This window comes from Sander lucioperca, chromosome 12 (genome assembly GCF_008315115.2).
Source record: "Sander lucioperca isolate FBNREF2018 chromosome 12, SLUC_FBN_1.2, whole genome shotgun sequence".
Lineage (NCBI taxonomy): Eukaryota > Metazoa > Chordata > Actinopteri > Perciformes > Percidae > Sander > Sander lucioperca.
Genome location: NC_050184.1, coordinates 28862902 through 28884818, shown reverse-complemented (window position 1 = coordinate 28884818; position 21917 = coordinate 28862902). Strand labels below are relative to the sequence as shown.

At 40.8% G+C, this 21917-nt stretch overlaps 1 protein-coding gene and 1 non-coding gene across 14 annotated transcripts; both read left to right on the top strand.

Annotated features, from left to right (window-relative positions):
* The first annotated feature begins 305 nt into the window (after positions 1 to 305).
* Positions 306 to 21852, top strand: LOC116062015 (protein kinase C-binding protein 1-like). Of its 13 annotated transcripts, none has more exons than XM_036007980.1 (22): positions 306 to 462; positions 2092 to 2319; positions 2476 to 2652; positions 7627 to 7697; positions 9105 to 9265; positions 12683 to 12922; positions 13390 to 13503; positions 13775 to 13867; positions 14238 to 14325; positions 14411 to 14466; positions 14572 to 14649; positions 14745 to 14860; positions 14988 to 15463; positions 15955 to 16083; positions 16201 to 16362; positions 16563 to 17078; positions 18027 to 18497; positions 18611 to 18756; positions 18877 to 18957; positions 19048 to 19126; positions 19279 to 19518; positions 20631 to 21852. In XM_036007980.1, exons 3-22 carry the CDS (start codon positions 2639 to 2641, stop codon positions 20807 to 20809), a joined length of 3510 nt encoding a protein of 1169 aa, XP_035863873.1. In that variant the 5' UTR covers positions 306 to 462; positions 2092 to 2319; positions 2476 to 2638; the 3' UTR covers positions 20810 to 21852. The 13 variants fall into 13 exon arrangements, with proteins under 13 accessions (XP_035863873.1, XP_035863877.1, XP_035863876.1 ...); XM_036007984.1 differs by having other exon boundaries at positions 2417 to 2652; positions 12761 to 12904; XM_036007983.1 differs by having other exon boundaries at positions 2417 to 2652; positions 12761 to 12922.
* Positions 1030 to 1102, top strand: trnak-cuu. The gene has a single exon. It is a non-coding gene; the product is annotated as a tRNA-Lys (tRNA).
* Positions 21853 to 21917: the final 65 nt, after the last annotated feature.

Sequence of the window (21917 nt, the reverse complement as noted above, 5' to 3'; positions counted from 1 at the left end):
TCAATGAACTTGTTTTTTTTAATTATTATTTATTCATATATGCAATTTAATTATACAGACAACACATTAGTCGGAATAATCCAGTAATATACATGATAATATATTATAACCTATAACACTAAAAAGGATCCAATGTGCATAACAAGTACTTTTGATACGTGTACATTTTGCTGAGAATACTCTGCACTTTTATACTCAAGTAGGATTTTGTATGCAGGACAGGACGAGCTGGGGATCGAATACACTATTTTCTCGTGGGTACATTTTTTTTCACTTCACCTGTCGTTTAACATTTTATTTCGGAAAGAAAAAAATAGCCGGAAGTTGCGATTTAATGTGCTTGAAAGTGCCCCCGTTTAAAAGGCAACCACGTCAATTAAGTTAAATTATGGTGACTTTAATGCGTCTCCTCATACTTGATGGTGATTTACGGACAATTTACGGAGAAAACCAAACAGCCAGGTAACGTTAACTAACGTTTACACGGTGTTCAAGATACACGATCCCATAATTGCTGTGACACTAACGTAGCTAGCTAGCTAGCTACTTACTGAGCGTCTGTAATGTTTTCACTTCCATCAGGCGCGGTGTTATCTGGAAAGCTTATGTAAATACGCTAGCGAAAGCCAATTTTAGTGGGTCGTTGTTTAAGTAAAGTGTTAGCTAACGTTAGTCTGTTATGGCTTTAACTGGGCCGTTAAGTAGGACCGTGCAATAACGTTAACGTTACCATAGTAACGGAGTCATTTTTAGCCTAGTTCAAAGACAACTTAAATAAAACACTTTTAGTTCTTTACCGCTAGAGGACAGTATGAGACAGAACTGGGATAAAAAAAAAAAAAAAAACCTAAGTTAACCCTCTTGCCCTTCTTAATACATCCATGTCCCTTACACCAGCACAACGTGACGCAACTTCAAATCAGAGACGGTTTAAAAGTATTGAAGAACTTACTACTTCACCTAAATGAGAATAAAATCGGTAGGTTCAGAAAGTAAATAAGAAATAAGTAAATAAGACGCATTAGCATCGCCCGGCTAGCTCAGTCGGTAGAGCATGAGACTCTTAATCTCAGGGTCGTGGGTTCGAGCCCCACGTTGGGCGTTCATATTTTTCCCTCTCAGTCAAGAACTCATACATTTCCACTTGGATCCATTCTATGCGAGAAAAGAGAAGGCTTCAATAGTGATTATTGTGACCAGTAGTTTGTGTAAGATTTTATTAGATTGCTTTATATTGACGGGTCTTTCTGGTATTTTGAAACTCCCTTTTACATCTATGGAAAAGCCTGTCAGTGTATGCACTCTCATCTAGTGATCAGAAAAAAGGCAAACCATGTGTAGTGGAATGAGTGAACACTGTTGCTTGTATTGTTGCTTGCTTGTTATATACAGTAAACGTTTGGGGGACTATTCAGTATGACATGAATTACAGCTATACAAATGATCAAAGAGTTGAGTCAACAACGGATTCAGTCAAAATAGGAACATTGTAAGAAAAACATTATAGATTATATTTATGGCAGGGTTATTACATTGTTTTTCAGTTTTTCTGATCACTGAGTATTTCACTGCTGTTGAATGTCAAAAGGACAACATTTTGTGCTTTATCCAGCTGTGTCTAATTATTTATGATCACTGTTACAGCACAGACATTGAAGGGGGAACCTCTATACACACTTAATACAAAGCTCCTCCAGTGTTAAAATTGAAATTTCAGTATTCCTTCTACTGGAGGGGAGTTTCAAGATTCAAGATTCAAAATCCTTTATTAATCCCACAATGGGGAAATTCACACTGTTGCAGGTGATACTGATGGGGAGATACATACATATATATGTTATATTTAATTTTAGTTTATTATATTTACTACATTTTACAACATGGTTAATATATTCATATCTACATTTGACACTAACTGGGCCATTATTTACCTAAAACTATTACAGTAACAACAGCGTGTGGCATAAAAAGGCATGGCTTCCTCAAAGCTCTACATCTGTTTCCCTTTTCTTTACAACTAAATCATGAAAGTGTTTTGACTATATAAATTATCATTTTAGCAGCCTAATTTTCGTTTCTTTCTTTTTTCAGACTGAATTGCCAAAATAGGTGAGGAGCTACAGCTTCTCTTTTCTGTGGAAACAGCCAAGAGAGAGAGGGAGGAGTTTAAACAAAGGCCCTCTCCACATAAAAAAAATGGAAGCCATGGTGTCCTGCTCCTCACAGTCTACATGCTGCCATTTCTACTTCTAAAGCCGTCAAATAAGACAACTACCACCAGGTTCTACACTTGGAAGCTTCAAAACATTGTTATATGGGGTTTGTATGTCAAAAAGACTCATATTAATCATGTTATTTTGTGGTTTTAGGCCTAGCTCTCTGCTTATTTTTCTTCCCCTGTCTCTGACACTCACAGTGCTGCCCCTGCCTGCACTGAACAAAGATAATTATTCAGGAAACATTTCGGCCAATCAGACGCGGCCTTGTATCCTGCCTGTGAGGAAAGCGACCAGTCAGGATCTGGCTAACATCACTGGGGCCTGATCGCCTTGCCTGAAGAGCGGAGCCTTCCCCGGCTGAGGGCTGAGAGTGTCCTCCATGTTTTATAAGTGTTGACATAACAGTGTGTCAGGCAGCCATGCATCCACAGAGGTAAGCTCTGTCTTTTTTATCTCAACTCTCTGATAACAACATGGCTTCCTTCTTGTCGTTGTGGTGACTGTTGGTTTCTCATGATGAATGTGCACACCTTAAAAATCAGTTTAGTGTGCAGGAGGAGGAGCTGGGGTGGGTTGGAGGCCTCGCCAGGCCTCTCTGCTCCACAGTGCTGAGGAGGGTGGGGGGTTGGGTAACGACTCTCACCCTTGCTCTCTCTCTGTGTCTCAGGGTCACATGGGTGCCCCAGACAACCAGGCTGCCATACAGGAGGCAGAGTGGACCATGACAAATCCTTTTCCTTTTTATAATGCAAAAGAGACTTAGATTTAAAAAATGGCACCCACATCTTCTTTAAGTTGTGGCAGTCTTGTGTTGTAGCCTGGCAGAGAAAGAATGGGGGATGGGCAATGGAGGAGGAGGGGGGGTATTATGTACCCTTTGCAAGTGGATTGCCTCTGTGCTGTTTTCTTGTGTCATGCCAGGCCGGGGAATAGATGTGTGAGGCAACAGATGTGCTCATTAGGAGGACCCGGAGTGCAGGGCATAACTGAATGGTTTTCAGTCTTAATATTGTACATGTAAAATAAATTGTTCAGAAACTGAAAACTGTATAACCTGGTATATATTAAATAAAACTGTACTGGGGATGGAGTTTCTACACTCCATGTTGATGAGAGGATGAGCCTACATGAAGCAAACCTTTTGTCAAAGGTTCCTCTTCCAATTCTTCCTTCAAATCTTTAGAAACAAGATGTTGGTACACAGGTTACTTCTATTTAAAGCCATAGGCCCTGAGTTTACAGTCCTGGGCTTCGTCCTCTCTATAGCACTATTGTGAAACTGCTTCCTCCACTCTCTGATCCTCAGACAGACAGTGGCCATTTTGTGTTTAGAGAGCTCTTTGTAGGAGAACTCTAGCCTATCTTCACAGATCAGACAGCGGGGACAGAGAAACAACATGAGACATAACAGTTTTTTTACATGACACACGCCCTTGTGTGTGTGTACATGTTGTTGGCATACATTGCAATATTTTCTCTTTTTCACTTATGGTACTCAGTTTTTTTCTGTTTTTACACAACAGAAATGTCATTAATACATTAGATACAGATAAAAATGCAGGTTCATAAAATAACGAGGCACAGTGTATGTGCCTCTTTTATGTATTTTTCAGAGCACTGACTGTACATTGTTTCATAATGTATCACCGTTTTAGCAGTCTTAGTTGCGTGGGGGAAACAAAGAAGGTTTTCTTTCTCTTGTGGCCTGACATAAGGCGTGTTTCATCTACACGAAAGCCAGATAATATTAACGTTATAATCAGTTTCCTCTTAGAGTAATTCCCTCTCTCACCAAAACCAGAAGTTTGACCACTGAAAAGTAATGACTTACTCCACAGTTGTTGTTCGAGCCTGTAATATAAATGTTACATTGATAGTTAGATATGTCAGCAATGTGCAACATCGTAGGGTTGGGACAAGTCGTTGGGCCTCCTTCTGAGGCAATGTAGCCACTAAACAGAACGGCAGAGGTTGAATAGCAGAGCTGCTGAGTTATGCATCACAGCCATAAATATAATCTCCCAAAAGACCTTTTTCAAATCCCCCTGGTTTATGCTGTCATAATCAAGAAGGGCAAGCTAAACTGAAGGAATAAAACCCGTCTAATGCAGGAGGAAATCTCTGCATTGCAGCAAAAGTGCTTTTTAAGAGGAAGAGGGGAGCCTGCACACTGTGATCCGTGTGGCATAGCTCTCCCGACCAATAATATTCCACCCTGTTGGCCCTCCAGCCAATTGCAGCTGCAGTTGAGGTTAAAGATTGACAATCGGAGGGAGAGCAGCAGGGAGAGCAAGGGCCTTCTGGAAAATTCCACAGCCATCTTTGATTCACCCTTTACAGCCTTATATAAAATCCAGGTCAAATCTTTCTTTAATACAGGATATTCTGTGCATACTTGAAGTATAGTTTGGTGTTGATCCATTGTTTTAACATTGTAAAGGAGTCATGCTAAAACAGGCATCTTTATGTAGTTAAATCATTATTTTATTAAATGTTAACTAGGATCTTATACCTTCTGCTTTTATGTTTTTGTTGATTTCAGGAAAAACAAAAGCTAATAGTATGCATTTTACTTGTCTGCATGTGGTTGGTCTTGTGAAAGCTGAATGTCTCTTGATATTTTACAAAACCTAATAATCTCTCTGGGGTTTTGAGTAGCAGGGTAAGTAGGATGTTTTGTAGTCAATGGTATTAATCCCAAGTGTTTTCAGTGGCAGTTGCAGAGCAAAGAGTACAATAATGAAGTTTGCATTGAATTACTTTCCTGGACTGCCATAAAGGGAAGCCATTTATTCAGATATTTGTCTGTTTGATGTCTAAGAAGAACTGCACATTCTTTAAAGAATAGAGAATAGCTCTGCCAGGATCTCAGTGTGGCTTCACAGTGATGGTCTCTCTTTCTTCAAAATGAAATCTAATTATTCTATGACAGCAGTATTCAGGGAAGGAGGCAAGCCAAGATGAAAGGCATAAAAAGAGAGATGAGTGCTTCTCATTTTTAGCTGGGTTTTCTCATGTCTCCCTCTCTGTGTTCCTCCTCTATCTTTGTGGTCGGCCGTGAAGGTTTGTCTTGACCTAGCTGTGTTTTTGAAAATGTTGGGACTGTAATCTCCACAGATCTCTCTGGTCCTCCTGCATGGATGTGCCAGTGCCTGAGTCTGAGCCTCGGAGTGGGGGATGGGGGAGAGGGGGGAGGGGAGCAAGCTGTGGCCTCCATTTTCTGTGACGAGAGAACCCTGCTCGTCTCTCACAGGAGTGGAATCTAAAGGCATTGAGTCAGTGTTGTTTCCTTCCTGTCCATCAGGTACTACTTGCAGAGGGGAATACTGTCAGTGTTTTCTTGAATCCGCGTCTCTGGAATATATCCCAGAATCTGCTGAGGATTTATTTGCCTAAACTCTCCTTGTGTGACGGATCATAGCTCCTGATCTGACAATGTCCTTTGGATCATACATTTTTACTATTGGTCATCCTGTCTTCCTGGTTGTCTTGCCATTAGTGTGTATATAATATAGGGCTGTGGCACTTTGTTCAGCAGCTCTGGTGATGGTGAATGTTCTCTCTTTTCAGGCTTGTGGTACACGTAGCAGAGCGGCTTGGCTAACGTTGTCTTATTTTGATGTGGGCCTCGTTTGTTCACTCAGTCCGGAACAGGAAGGCCCTGGGGTGTGGTGTGTGGTTGTGTGTTGTGTGTTGTGTGTTGTGTGTTGTGTGTGTGTGTGTGCTGGCAGGCTGAAACAAGATACCCATATGCCATATTTTTAAAGAACCTTTGCTCAACCCATGTTTGCCACTTCTCAAACAACAAAGGTTATGATTTATTTATTATTTTAAGAGAACAGGGAATGTATTTAGAATAGTCTTGATGATTGTGTTGGCTTGGTCACATATATGGTATTTTGTCTGGTAGAAAGAAGATATTTTAATCATTGTTAAACCAAAATTGTGTAGCAAACACCAAGGTTGACTTTGGTTTAACAGTTGATGTGATCACATCTTATCTCTTTGAGTTGGGCCTGTCATATCTGATTCATTAAAGCCTTTAGGATCTGTGTTTTAACCTCCCTATGCCTATTAGTGAACTGACATTTGATCAACTTGTGTGGAATGTCTTTTGAAGGGTGGAAGAGGGGACATGAAGAGCACTCTTAACTTTCAGAAGAGAAAAAGCTTATCCCACAGAATGTGTTTGACCTTTGAGTCATAACCTGTAAACCCACCATCCTAGCTGGAAACCAGAGCTGCAGCCAAAGCTACGAGCTGGTCAAGTCTGTGACCTGTCAGGGGTCCTTGGGAGGGTTTTCTTCTCGGGGGTTGTGAATAAAGGCTACATCCTTGGAACAGGACCCTCTGTTGCTCTGACAAAGGAGGAACCAAATACTCAAAGGCTTTCATTTATCGCCAGACCCCCTTTATGCTTGTGCTTTTTTTTTCCTCAGCGGAAATTAGATGAGAGCAGGATCAGAGACCTGGGAAATCAGGGTTTTTTCAGTGCTAGATGTGCATATTGGAGATACTGTATTCTTAGTTTTAATTCATGGATTTATGACATTAATAATGGCTTGTTACATCAGTTTTGTAAACACAGCAGTAGAAAATGCAGATTTTACAGAAAATGCTTATGTAACTTCACAATTATGTATGTGTATATAATATTTTCCAAATTTACAGACGATGGATAGTGATACAAACATAAGTTTGGCCAAGAAAGCTGCTTTATATATACATGCGGTGAAGATTTGGGCCCAGAATATTTAGATAGACCTTGTTTGAAGCTGGTTAGATGGATCTCTTGTTATTGGTCTCCAAGAATGGGCCTAAATCCCTCAGGGTAACCCTGTTGTTACTGAAGAGGCTTGGGAGCTAGTAGAAATGTATACTGTTAATCATCATGAGACATATGTCCCTCCACTAGTATGAACTCCCTCTGACTTTCTCCTTACTATAGGTCTATTTACCATTTGTTATAAACAAAGCACAGCAAATATCAGGACCTAGTCAGACTAGAATCTATAGCTGCAATGTCTCCTGAAGGACGGAGTTGCAGGGTAATAAAATGGCCCTATGTGTTGTTGTGAATACCAACTTGTGCTTAGCAGAGACGGGTGTTGCCATGGCGATTGTACCCATTCTTCCTCTTGGAACATTAAGAACATACTCAGACTTGTTTGTCACAGATAATATGGAAAGGATTTGAACTTAGTTGCACAATGTCAGCGATGTGCTGACATCAAATGAAAACAATAACAATGGAAACCTGCAGAGTCCCTATTGACAGATCCTCAGGGACCCGGGTGCCGTAGGTGGTGTTCCACTTGTTTACTGTTCTGCTGATATGGTTTCTGAACACCCTTTCTGACTTTGTATTTGCCTCTCTTTCTGTGTGCTCTTGTTTGGTGCTCTGCAGTCTGGCTGAGGAGGAGATAAAGACAGAGTCTGATGTGGTAGAGGGGATGAATGCATCGGCACGATCCAAAGGTAAGTCTCTAAGGCCGAGCACCTCGCATTCTGACTTAAAGATGTCAGATGTCTTAGTTTCAGAGAAGGTAGAGCTTATTTACTGTAAGTGTCAAGAGCAGGATAATGCATTTTGTTGGTTTCTTAGGACTGCAAAGATAATCCATTATGCCTGGTTGCCTGCCTGTTTAGAATTTGTCAAGTAGGGTATTGTTAGTTCAGAGGGAGCCCTCAAGCTATTTGTTTCTATAAAGTGGGAATCTAATATGTATAAGTGGCATCTTCAATAATTGCTTTTTAGATCAGTGTGATTGCTGTCAATACTAGATGTTAATGTTATCATGATGACAAAATTCTAAAAGCTGAGCACTGCATCTGGCCATTGAATTTATGTCAAACATCAAGCATGTGCAACAACACAAGACATAGCAAGCCAGCTAATATTACTTACTAGTCCAACAGAAAGATGGCCAGCTCGGCATCTGTCTTGCAGCCTTTTTATTTCGCCAAGCTCTCGTCGAGACTAAAAGCCAGTCTGAGACATACTCTTGTCTAGTGGCCTCTTGCTTGGTCCCGCTCTCCTTTACTCTTCTTAGCCTCCTCTGTCAATGTCCTTTTCGGTTTCTTCGCCTCTGCCATGATGTCCGTAGAGGCTGCGGATTCCGTTGCATGCTGGCCCGGCTCTGGTTATGGCACGACACCAGCGCTGCTCTCCGCCCCTCCTCCCAGCGGTCCAAAGCTCCTGTGCTAGCAGTGTAAACATCAACACTCCCCTGGTGCTCCAAGCTCCCAGTCCTAGCAGCATGGCTAACTGAGCTAACTAGCTACAGTTAGCAGCAGTCAGCGGTTAGCTTTACTTTAGCAACATGTAAAGCTTTCTGTCCATCAGGAAACCCACTTAATCACAAAAAGTCATGGCAGAGTAGCCGGAGGACATCAAAGAGAAAACCAGAAAACATATTCTCCATAAAATATGATGAAATTTCATCAAAATCCGTATCCGTAGTGCCTTAAAGCATTATACACCTCTCCGTGGAGATCCGACCCGCTCACCAAAGTTACATAGTGTGAGAACAGACATTCAGGGCGCAGAGTAAGAATGAAGGAGGCACCATTCTCCCTGTTACAATTCAGTGTAGCATCAAAATGATTTTTAAGATGTTATTTTAAGGTAAAATAATTACCGTACGCAACGTTGCTTTAAATTTGCACTGCCTTGGTTTCTCTAAGCTCTTAAGAATGTGGGATGATGGTAATTATATATTATGGTTGATGATTATTTCCATCCTTTTGATTTATTCTAGGAATAGCTAAACTACTGTCATGGTACCCGTGTTTTAATCTTCTTAAGTTTGTGTAATGTGTTGAGTGCAGTGAACAATACAAGCCATCTTTCATCGTGTGATGACCTTGTGTTTCCGCCTCCAGTCCCTGATCCACCGGGGTCAGCAGAACGACCGGTGGCACCACAGAAGAGAAAGGTGTCCAGTCCCACCCATTCTTCCAATGGACACTCTCCCTCGGACACCTCCCCGAGCCCTCTCAAGAAAAAGAAGAAGCCTGGGGCCGTCAACTGTCACAAAGACCAGGTAAGTGCTCCAGTATACTCATTTCCAGATCTGGCGTGCTCTCTAAGGCTGTGAAGTATAGTGTAGCTACTCGTTTCGACTGAAGCTCTCTCCTTCCACACCAGAAAGTGGAGTTAGCAAAGGAGATGGCGCCAAAAATAATCTAAAACAAAGACAGCAGGAGTTTGTTTTGTCTTCTACCCATGTTCCAAAGCACTTAATCACATTTGAAAGGGCAAAAAAACATTACATTACATTTTTAAACAAAAGGCTAAGGGCGTGCTTATGGTGTGAAATGGGTGTGAATGTTTCAGAAATTGTTGACAGAGCCGTCCGACAAGCAGTTCTAATGGGGGTGTACTGTCACCTTTAGTCTTTATTTCTAACCTAGACTACCTGAAGGATGGTAATACCAGGTGAACAAGACTAAGAGATTTTTTTAGTAAACTCTGGCTGGAGGCCAACACACACAGTGCAGAGATCAATGCTCAATGAGGGACTTCCTTTTTTGGTGAAAACGTTCCACATTGCCTGTGAGAGTACGCCACCTTTGATTTTGACTGTAGTATACTGTCAGCTTAAAGGTGCTCTAAGCGATGTCGGGTGACGTTACTTCTTGTTGACGTTTGAAGTATTGTCAAACAAAACTTAGGCTAGTTCGCCCCTCCCTCCTCCTCATCCTGTCCCCTCCCCCTCCCTTCCGTGCTTCCTGAAACAGTCATGAACGCGCATTGTGGAAGTAGCCTACGTGCTAATGCTGCTGCGGTGATGGCTCAACCAACTCCTTCTTGTCGGTTATTGGCTGGAACACTGTTTGTTATGTTTCGTGGTGTAGGTGGGCGCAGTTTGTTTTTGTTGCTGTTTGTGGAGCCTGGACTGTCTACAGAGACCGCGTTTTTTTTACAGTGTGTTCAGGGGACAGGCAGCTAGCGGATAGTGAGGAGATGTTTGCTGTATGTGACAAAAATGTTGTAGCCTAAACAATGCGTGACATCGCTTATAGCACCTTTTCAAAGATGGACAAGCATGTATGGATGTTACCTGCTGTGGTCAGCTCACAGTGTTTTTTTAAAATATTTTTTTAGACATTTTACATATTCACCATAATCACCATTAATCACCTCTGGTCATTAATGTCCTGTCATTTTGCTGAATTTAAGTGTTACGCATTTTGATTATATATGACTGATGCATATCTTTTCAGTATCTCCTTGCCAAATGAATGTGGTGCTGAGTGATTCGCTTTTGCCATTTAGTCCTCTGTTGAACTTGCATGACATTAAAAGAAAATTCTAGTGCTTTTGTTTAATATTTTTACCGGTGTTATATATGCTTTCATTGGCAAATAAGCTGCAATTTAATTTTACCACTACTCGTGATTAATTAATACCAACACTGATTTGGTGTAAGCTTAAGACTTAAACTTAATCTAATTTTGACGTGAAACATCATCTTGAGCTGTAAAAGCAGCTGCATCAGCTTCTATTCATCCATTAATGTATCATCAGCAAAGTACCAGTTGGGTATTTACAAACCCCAATTCCAACGAAGTTGGGATGTTGTGTAAAACGTAAATAAAAACGGAATACAATGATTTGCAAATCTTTTCCAACTTATATTCATTTGAATACTTTACAAGGCAAGATATTTAATGTTCAAACTGATAAACTTAGTTTTTTTTGCAAATATTCACTCATTTTGAATTTGATGCCTGCAACACGTTCCAAAAATGCTGGGACAGGAGCAACAAAAGACTTGGAAAGTTGAGGAATGCTCAAAAAATACCTGTTTGGAACATTCCACAGGTGAACAGGTTAACTGGAAACAGGTGAGTGTCATGATTGGGTATAAAAGGAGCGTCCCCAAAAGGCTCAGTCGTTCACAAGCAAGGATGGGGTGAGGTTCACCACATTGTGAACAACTGCATGAGCAAATAGTCCAACAGTTTAAAAACAACGTACAATTGCAAGGTATTTAGGGATTTCATCATCTACAGTCCATAATATCATCAAAAGATCCAGAGAATCTGGAGAAATCTCTGCACGTAAGTGGCAAGGCCGAAAACCAACATTGAATGCCCGTGACCTTCGACCCCTCAGACGGCACTCCATTAAAAACCGACATCATCATCACTATGTAAAGGATATTACCACGGGGGCTCAGGAACGCTTCGGGAAAACCATTGTCAGTTAACACAGTTCGTTGCTACATCTACAAGTGCAAGTTTAAACTCTACCGTGCAAAGTGAAAGCCAAATGTCAACAACACCCAGAAACGCCGTAAGCTTCTCTGGGCCCGAGCTCATCTGAGATGGACTGATGCAAAGTGGAAAAATTATGTTGTGGTCTGACGAGTCCACATTTCAAATTTCAATTTGGAAATCATGGATGCCAAAGAGGAAAAGGACCATCCAGATTCTTATCAGCGCAAAGTTCAAAAGCCAGCATCTGTGATGGTATGGGGGTGTGTTAGTGCCCATGGCATGGGAAACTTGCACATCTGTGAAGGCACCATTAATGCTGAAAGGTACAGTACATACAGGTTTTGGAGCAACATATGCTGCCATCCAAGCAACGTCTTTTTCATGGACGTCCCTGCTTATTTCAGACAAAGACATGGCCAAGCCACATTCTGCACGTGTTAAAACAGCGTGGCTTTGTAGTAAAAGAGTGTGGGTACTAGCCTGGCCTGCCTGCAGCCGATACCTGTCTCCCATTGAAAATGTGTGGCTCATTTGAAGCGCAAAATACGACAATGGAGACCCAGGACTGTTGAGCAACTGAAGTCGTACATCATGCAAGAATGGGAAAGAATTCCACCTACAACGCTTCAACAATTAGTGTCCTCAGTTCCCAAACACTTATTGAGTGTTGTTAAAAGAAAAAGTGATGTAACACAGTGGTAAACATGCCCCTGTCCCAGCTTTTTTGGAATGTGTTGCAGGCATCAAATTCAAAATGAGTGAATATTTGCAAAAAAACAAAGTATCAGTTTGAACATTACATATCTTGTCTTTGTAGTGTATTCAATTGAATATATGTTAAAAAGGATTTGAAAATCATTGTATTCTGTTTTTTATTTATGTTTTACACAACCTCCCAACTTCATTGGAATTGGGGTTTGTACGAGAGAATTGTATTGTGCATTGTGTTTACTCTCAGGTGAAGGATGAGCTATCTAAATGTACTGTTAAAAGAACAGCTGTTAAACCTGTTGGGTTAGTCTTGTTTGACTCACAGTTGAAACAGTCAAACAGATGTTCAGATAGTTTCCTAATTGCTTTAAAAGGTCTTGTGTTAGGTTTAGCAATTGTACTACCCTCTATGCTGCTTCCATTGCTTACCCCACCACATGTCTTGTTTTTGTTGCACTGCACCTTTTTGTGTTCCTGCGTGTTTTTTGAAACCTGCCCCCCTGTTTCTCTTGCCTGCATTTCAGTCAGAGCTAAGACATGGTCCCTTTTACTATATGAAGCAGCCAGCACTCACCACAGACCCTGTTGATGTTGTACCGCAGGACGGCAGGAATGACTTCTACTGCTGGCTGTGCCACCGCGAGGGCCAGGTGCTCTGCTGTGAGCTCTGCCCCAGGGTGTACCACGCCAAGTGCCTCAAACTACCAGCCGAGCCCGAGGGCGACTGGTTCTGTCCAGAGTGTGAGGTATCTCGCAGAAGACGTGTATGTGTGTAGCTGTAAACAAATGATTGTGGCAAGGCACAATCTTGCTTGCTTAGTTGACAAAAGGGGTGTCAGACTTTGTGCCATGAGCTGCTTTAGCCAGAGAAAAGAAACTAATCGGTGAAATCACCTGCTTTTGTCTATGGTTGATCCAAAAACCTACAGACCTCTTGGCACATGGCGTGACACTCCAGCAAGCTAAATGCTCACACTGCAAGTTTGAGAGATGTTAGAGGATTGAAGTTTTGATCTGCTTTTTAACATTAACGGGACATTTAATACGTACTTCTTTTCATCGACACAATTTTGAATTTTTGTACAAGCTAAATAAAAACAAATTCACATAATGTAAACTTTACAAAAGTTGAGATGTAAGTTTATATTGGTATTAATATCCTTTTGCTTGATGTTTATTTTCATGATGTGTTCACTAATGCATTTAATTATTAAACTTTTTATTGTTACAGAAAATAACAGTTGCTGAATGCATTGAAACCCAGAGCAAGGCAATGACAATGCTGACAATAGACCAACTCTCCTACTTGCTCAAATTTGCACTCCAAAAGATTAAACAGCCTGGGGTAAGACTTGTAAAGATTAATTTTATGCTGATTAAATAGGCGTCTTATAATTTTTCTGTGTCTAAGAAAATGTTTTGTATAAATCCCCTTGAGGCAAATTTTTGATCTTGGGCATGTAAATAAAATTGACTGGACTTATCTTGACCTTTTTTTATATTCAAACCCAAATGTCCAGGAAATATATACAGGACATGAGACATCCAAATTTTGGCTAATGCATATGTTTTTTTTTTTTTTTTTTTTTTTTTTAACATTTGTCTCAAATGAGCAGACTGAGCCTTTCCAGAAACCTGTGTCTCTGGAACAGCACCCGGATTATGCAGAGTATATTTTCCACCCCATGGACCTGTGTACTTTAGAGAAGGTAACATTATTTTTTTATTTTATTTTAATTTGCACATAAACATGGTACAAATGGAATGCACGAAGTAAAAACAGAAATAAAATCTTTAAAAAAATGCTAAATGAATTAAAGGGACAACAGAGTGAGTGTCTTTACTTTGAGGACACATTAAGTAGTAACATAATAGAACAAATGTTGTCACAAGATACCACTGCGAACAAAAGGTGTAGAGTACACCACAGTTCACAAGTAAAAATACAGATACAATACCTAAAACAAAGTATAAAACCATACTTTGGAGCAAGATTTGTGACTCGTTTTTTTTATTTATAATTTATTATTTTCATTGAAGTATCTTGTCTTTGATTTTGTTATTATCACTTTTTAATAGACTATCAAAAAGAAAATGTATGGCTGCACTGAAGCCTTTCTTGCTGACATGAAATGGATCTTACACAACTGCATCATCTATAATGGAGGTAGGCCACTTTAACATAAATCAGTAATCCCTCTAATCAGTAATCCCTCTTTCAAACTATAAATTAGATTGTGACTTTATTTCAGGTAATCACAAATTAACAGCAACTGCAAAAGTCATCGTCAAGATTTGTGAACATGAGGTAAAGAAGCTTTACTAACTTAATAATAGCAAAGATTCTGCAAGCGTCTGCATGTGTCTGATTTAAAAATGAATAACATATTTGTCATTTTATATGTATTATTAGATGAATGAGATTGAGGTCTGTCCAGAGTGCTATCTGTCTTCATGCCAAAAAAGGGACAACTGGTTTTGTGAGCCATGTGTAGGTCCTTACACAATCTTAAATACTATATTTATACATTTTTGGTTTGGATTTTAGATCTGTAAGGCATTGAATTATTTTGCTTTGTCCTTTAGAGTCAACCACACCCCCTGGTCTGGGCTAAGCTAAAGGGCTTTCCCTTCTGGCCAGCAAAAGCACTTCGGGAAAAGGACGGGCAGGTAGACGCACGCTTCTTTGGGCAACATGACAGGTGAGAGAAGCTTTTGAGCATGTAGAGCAAATTGGCTCTATGTATTAGGGTTGTTGGACCAAAAGTAAACCAAGATTAGTATCATGGTTATTCTAACTCAGTGAATGTTTTTTGTTGCTTTATGTAGGGCCTGGGTCCCCATAAACAACTGCTACCTCATGTCCAAAGAGATCCCTTTCTCTGTTAAGAAGACAAAGAGCATTTTCAACAGTGCCATGCAAGAGATGGAAGTCTATGTGGAAAACATTCGCAAGAAATTTGGGGTCTTCAACTATGCACCCTTCCGCACTCCCTACACACCCAACAACCAGCTACAGATGCTACTGGACCCCTCCAACCCCAGTGCTGGGACAGTGAAAACAGAGAAAACGGATAAACTTCGCTTCAACTTTGATATAACCGCATCTCCTAAGATGGTCCTCAGCAAGAGTTCCACACCCAGTGGCATGAGTCGGAGGGTCTCAATGACAGACATGCCTCGGTCTCCGATGAGCACCAACTCCTCAGTTCACACAGGGTCCGATGGGGAGCAAGATATGGAAAAGGCCGGCAGGAATCCTGCCTTCCACTATAGCACTGGAGAGGAATCAATGGACTGTACTGGTAAGTAAATGTTGGCTATAAACGATATATTTGTAATAGCAGTGTATCAAATGACGAAAACATTTGTGACAGTGTGAAAGGGGTCGCTTGTAGAGATGAACCAAAAGAGAATAATCCCCCGAATCTGCAGCTGTCCCCCGGCTTTACGGAGCTTTATAGCGAGTTTCAGCTCATTGTTCAGCTGTCCGACCTGTTCAGGAGTTGGAGTCCAAACCAGAGCTAAAAGAAAAGTGAATATTAGACTTACATTCATCAGGTGGACAAAAGCATTAATCCAAATGAATGAATGATAATGTTGCTCTATAACTGCTGGATGTGTAAATAGGCAACTGTTTGCTAACAAGTTCCACTTATCAACAAAAGGTGATGGTGTCAATGTTGTGTTCACAACTTGTTTCTGCTGCCCCAAAATGGCCAAACAAATCAGTTATTTCAGGTTTAAAGTCGCCACGAGTGGAGTGACACCAACCATTTTACATTTGTAATTACAGCATCTCCTGTCTCTGGGAAGATGGGTCCTGCAGGTAGTATGGCAGGCAGCCCGAAGCCCTTTAGCCCTAGTCTGGTGCCCAAGCAGGAGAGGACTGCAGGCACTGGCGGCATCCTCAATCTCAACCTGGGTCAGTACCAATAGCGCAAATATACTGTAATGATGTTGTCATAAAAGATAATCAACATTTTATCATCCTTATCATGTTAAAGAGTACTGAAATCAAACATTCACCTGTTTCTTTCAGATCGGGTGAAGGCTGAGATGGATCTGAAGGAGCTGAGTGAGACCGTGCAACAACAGCAGCAGCAACATCAGCAACAACAAGGAGCGTCAGCTCCCCTCCCCACCACAAAGAGACCCATCAGGAGTCTGGACAAGACTATTGAGAGCTGCAAAGCACAGCTTGGTACATACAGTACCCATTCACCTTGTGCTATTTTTGGCACAAAACTCTTTTCTTTTACTGTTCAAAAAAAATCTTCCAGTAGTTTTTGTGTGTTTTCTTGTAGTCCAAACATTCTTTATTTATTTATGCCGTTCTGTTTGACAAAAAAAGTTTTAACTAATACAAATCATGTAATCAAGAATGTATGTTTCTCCATACAGGAATAGATGAGATCTCTGAAGATGTGTATAAAGGAGTGGATCACAGCGACTCTGAGGACTCTGAGAAATCTGACTCAAGCGACAGCGAGTATCTCAGCGACGAGGAACACAAGCCAAAGAGCTCCGCCCAGGACGACAAGGAAAAAGCAGAGAGAAAAAGGCCCAAAGCAAGCACGGAGGAAGAGAATAAGGAGGGAGTTACAGGGACAGCAGATAAAGCCAAACCTGAACCCCTGCTCAAAGACAAGCAGGGTAGCATTGGCCCAGATAGGGACCTCCAGGACAAGCCCAGAACGCCCCAGTCTCAGCCTCTCGCTGACAACAAACCCAAAGCCCCAGAGGAGGGCAGAGCAGCTGCTGCCACATCAGTGGCTGAGCAAGACTCTGATTCTGAAAGAGAGCTGGTGATCGACCTGGGAGATGAACATGGAGGCCGTGACTCAAAAAGGGCAAAAAGAGAGCCAGGGGCTTCTGCTGCCAAAACTCTCAAAGAGCCTAATGTTGCCAAGTTGGAAGGTGAGGCATTTGAGATACTGTATCCATTTTGTCCTTGTCATTAGGACTTGTCTCAGTTTGAAGGACAATGAGCTTCAATGCAAGTCCATCAAAATTAAAACACATTGAACAATTCTCCTCCAGTAACCCATGCTTTATTCACCAAATGCTCTCAGCTATCTTGTCTTTAGGGTGATGTCTGAGGCTATTATCCAGTTTCCTTATTTATACATTCCATGGATCAGTGATGTGTGTGATAAATCACCAAATATACCATGTGTACAAACATTATCATCACCCTTTTCTTAAAAATAATATTTACAAAAAGGCCTTTACTCTTAGTGGATACATAAAGTATTTTTAGAAATATAAATTACCATGAATACATCACTTACAAAAATGAATAACTGTCTTTTCAGAATTGATCACATACATACATGCATACATTTAATTTTACGCTTTTTTTTCCCTGTCAAAACTTGGCGTCTACATTACCTACAGTTCAACCGCCAACAGTTTGGTCGGGGATTCAAGTATTTAATGGTAGTAGTGGCCTTGAGCTGCTGGCCTCAAGCACCGATAAGGAGCGGGTTACAGAGGTCTTGGAAGCTCACCTATTTCTAACTCCACACCCCCAGATTTATTTTTAGTCTTCAGCCCCATCTGACACTAACTCAAGCGACATACCTTGAGGCAGATTTAGTGCAGCTCCTTGAAGCCACAAAAGCTTTTTTTCCCCACATATGCAGTCATACAGACCTAGACCTGTAAACAAACTTTGATGTGTAAAAGTGGTGGAGTTCCCCTTAAACAAAATTTTCAATTCTGCTCTCAAAACTTCCCATATGGTCTCCAGTTGACTCTACAAAAATGATCTAATTCCTCATTTAACCTTCTTGGGCTTAAGTGCCCAATTTAGAAATCCAGAATGCCTCACACTTATGGAGCTATTATTTTTTTTTTGCTCAGGAAAACTGCCTTCATCTGCTGCAGCCACACCATCACGAGAAGCCACCTCTAACCGGAAAGACTCTTTGCAACCCACCATCACAGCAGCCCTCAACCTTGTTTCCACTGCAGCTTCTGGTCAGCCCAGTGCCACCTCGGCTACCAGTGGATCAACCAGTGCACCCTCTCCTGCCTCCACCTCAGGCTCCACAACATCCCCAGTACCTGTAGCTGTAAAGAAACAGCGCCCTCTACTGCCTAAAGAGACAGCTCAGGCAGTGCAGCGGGCGGTGGTTTGGAATCCAACCAAATTCCAGACGTCCTCTCAGAAGTGGCATAAGCAGAAGGTGCAGAGGCAGCAGCAGGAAGAGCAGTCAGCAGCGCAACCACCGGCCCAGAGTCCGGGGCAGACGCACAGCCCACAGCAGCTGCAGTCACAACAGCAGAACTCCTCCTCAAGTACCCGCTATCAGACCAGACAGGCAGCCAAGGGTATATACACCAGCCTAATCATTCATCTGGACATTAAACTATGCATATTTAAGATGAAAATGTGTATTAAAAGATGCATTATTTCCATTTTCCCCCATCTTTATCCCCTGCAGTGCAAAAAGACGTGCCTCAGGGTACTTCCTCATCCACAGCTGCCCAGGTCACATCTGGCAGCTCCTCTTCTTTCATGTCAGGAGACTTGCAGATCCCTACAGGCTCAGCAGAGGTGGCTGCAGATATAGCCAAGTACACCAACAAAGTAATTTGGCCAATTTTATCTCACATAAATTGAGTTACTGCTCTGTTCACTTCATTGTTACAGGATGTAAGTCGTTACAAGTGTGGACTAATATCACTTGTTTTTGCCAAAACCTTGCAGATTATGGACACAATAAAAGGGACAATGACTGAAATATACAATGATCTTTCCAAAAGCACATCAGGAAACACAATTGCAGAGGTACATTCTGGCATATAGACGGATACTTATTTAATGTGTCATAATGGCAAACACTTGGCAAATTTTAATCTCTATGTATTCTTGCCACAGATTCGACGGTTAAGGATAGAGATTGAGAAACTCCAGTGGCTGCATCAACAAGAGTTATCCGAGATGAAACACAATCTCGGTAAGTTTCCTGCTTCCAGGAATGTGTCACCACACTTCTGAGAGTTGATGTACTACTGAACCAGTCTTTTCCTTAATGTTTTATGAATATAGATGTTTCTTCACACATGGCATGAGTTCCAAGTTGTTTTTCTTTTGTTACCCTAAATGCAGAACTGACGATGGCAGAGATGAGGCAGAGTCTGGAGCAGGAAAGAGAACGGTTGGTGGCTGAGGTGAAAAAGCAGATGGAGTTGGAAAAGCAACAGGCAGTGGACGAGACCAAAAAGAAACAGTGGTGCGCTAACTGCAGGAAGGAGGCCATCTTCTACTGCTGCTGGAATACCAGTTACTGTGATTACCCCTGTCAGCAAGCCCACTGGCCAGAACACATGAAGTCCTGCACACAGTCAGGTAACGTAAACACTCGCACTGCACTAGTGTGTCCAATATATAGATTACATTTGGGCAACATGTGTTGTTGATTTATGTTGAGGGCTGTGATGCAGAGGCTGTCACACAATGGTTATTACAAATAAAAAAAATGAATTGGCAAATGTAAATACCAAAAGCCACTGTTTTATTAGATTTTCAAATTATGTTGATTTAATGTAGTCTACCAAAGATACTCAAAACACAAAATATTATGCTCAAGTATTTTATTATTCAATAATTACATTTTTATTATTTAATGTGGATTTATAGGCAGGATAGAAGGTTACCTAAGGGCACTTGTTTTTTTTCTCAGAGCAGTCCTCGGGCTGTGTTTTCTCAATATGAATGTTTCCCCAGATGTGCTGTTGCAGATGAAGCACCCAGTATTTGCTCCTCAAGTGCTGTGATCCACAACTATAATACAATCTGACATGTAGAACACATAGCAGTAAAGTTGTAAAGGAATATACATTATGTTCTCTGCCATCAGGATGGATGATTTCCTGACGACCAGATTTATAGAAAGTTATTGGACTTTAATGACTGGGTTTTTCTTGTGTATTATACAACAAGGCATAAATATGATGTCCTTGTTACTAAAATAGTGGATTAAGCAGATTATTTTTTATCAAAGATAATCTCTATCCACTTATACTTCAGTCTGATGTGAAAGCCATTATTTTCAGATGGGTTATTTTTTGAAACAGACAAAAATGTTCTCTTTCAATCTCCTTCTCCACGCTTACTATATTTGGACATAAATATATATCTAGCAATTAATGTCATTTGTATAATGGACATGACACCACCCGAAACACAGTCTGTCATCCCTGTTATTCCTCCAATAAAGTCATCCCCACAGTCACCTAGCCCCCAACTACTGTAAACCCAAGCACTCATTCCTTCAAAGACTCACATAATGTATCTAACCAACTGATAAAGTATAGTGTACCTTTGCATAGCTTACCTCACCATTGTGCTTAATAGACACTGCCTTGCCTCTAACCCAACCTAGAAGGCAAATAATACAGAAAAACATGCACAGATATACGTGTCCATGTTCTCATTTTATATTTTCCTTTTCCTTCCAGCCACAGCTTCGCAGCAAGAGCCAGAAGCAGAGTCCAACTCCGACCCTTCATTGAAATCTTCAAGTCACTCTCCAGCCACGCAGACCCTGCCCTCAGGAGCGGGATCCATATCAGACAAAAGCAACTCTCCCACATATTTGGACAAGAGCAAGGACAGTGCTGGCGTTACTGTGACCTAACTGCTACACTACAGATACACTCGCACATTTTGCAAGGCCGCTGTGGGGCTTGTTGTGTCAAACATGATGCGGCTTCAAACTTGGTGCTTAAAGGCCTGCGTGACAAATCACTTAGATTTTTCCATTCCCACGCATTCCCATCTGCTTGGTGGACTTTTTTTTTGGTTCATCTCTCATTCGCAGTTATCACAAGTCTGTGTTCAGGTGGATTCACCATGTGAAAGTAGTCTGTCTTGAGAAATAAAATGTGAGGTTGTATGTTTTCATACTGTAGTTTTGTTAGAGCTTTGTTACCACTTTGTTTCAAGTCTGAACAAGATTGTATCAACCCACAGAATATTTACACTTTTTCAATGCTGCTCTTAAGTACTTCATGGCTGTTTTTTTATTTTGTTGATTGCTCTCCATATAATGAGACAAAAATAGCCATTGACAGTTTATATTCATTTATTGTGGTTCCATCAGAGGTATTTTGAGTTATGCAAGTTTCATCTTTATGTTTTAAACCATGTCTGCTTCATGTCAACCGAGATATTTTGAGTAATGCAAATTTAAACGTTGTTTTCAACTATGTCCTTTTCATGTCAGCAGGGGCATTTTTGGCTCATGAATTTTGTATTGTAGTTCCACATTGTAAAGACCTACATAAAAAATATCTGTGATTTATTCAAAGAACTAAAAAATGTAAACTGTACAAAGTTTTTGTAAGAAAATACCTGAACAATATTTATAGTGTTATATGTTTTTATAGTATGTTTAATGAAATAACATTTCTATGTGTCCAAAAAAAGTTATTTGAAAATAAATTACTTCATATGAATGTCACTTCTTAGTGAAGCCTCTGTTTAACTGGTTATCCAAGGCTAATGTAAATCCTGATCAGACTGTCTAAGAACTGGGTAGGCTTCAATAGAAACTGTATTTTGGCTAGATATTATTACCTGTGAGCATGCCTGTTTTAAGCTTGTCTCGTTTGTGTTTACATATTGTACATACAATAAATGGACTCGTGAAGAAAAAATAAAATGCTCTGATCAACATAATACAGTGCATCTTGATTCATTCAGACCTCTTTCTATGGAAATTATCCCAAATCAAACGATCACTG

Excerpts from the sequence above, each read along its gene's own strand:
- LOC116062015 (XM_031316449.2), top strand. The coding sequence starts at position 5,397 with ATGGGGGAGAGGGGGGAGGGGAGCAAGCTGTGGCCTCCATTTTCTGTG. Across the intron at positions 14,467-14,571 it reads TCAAGATTTGTGAACATGAG|ATGAATGAGATTGAGGTCTG; the intron begins GTAAAGAAGCTT and ends ATGTATTATTAG. Across the intron at positions 18,498-18,610 it reads GACCAGACAGGCAGCCAAGG|TGCAAAAAGACGTGCCTCAG; the intron begins GTATATACACCA and ends TATCCCCTGCAG.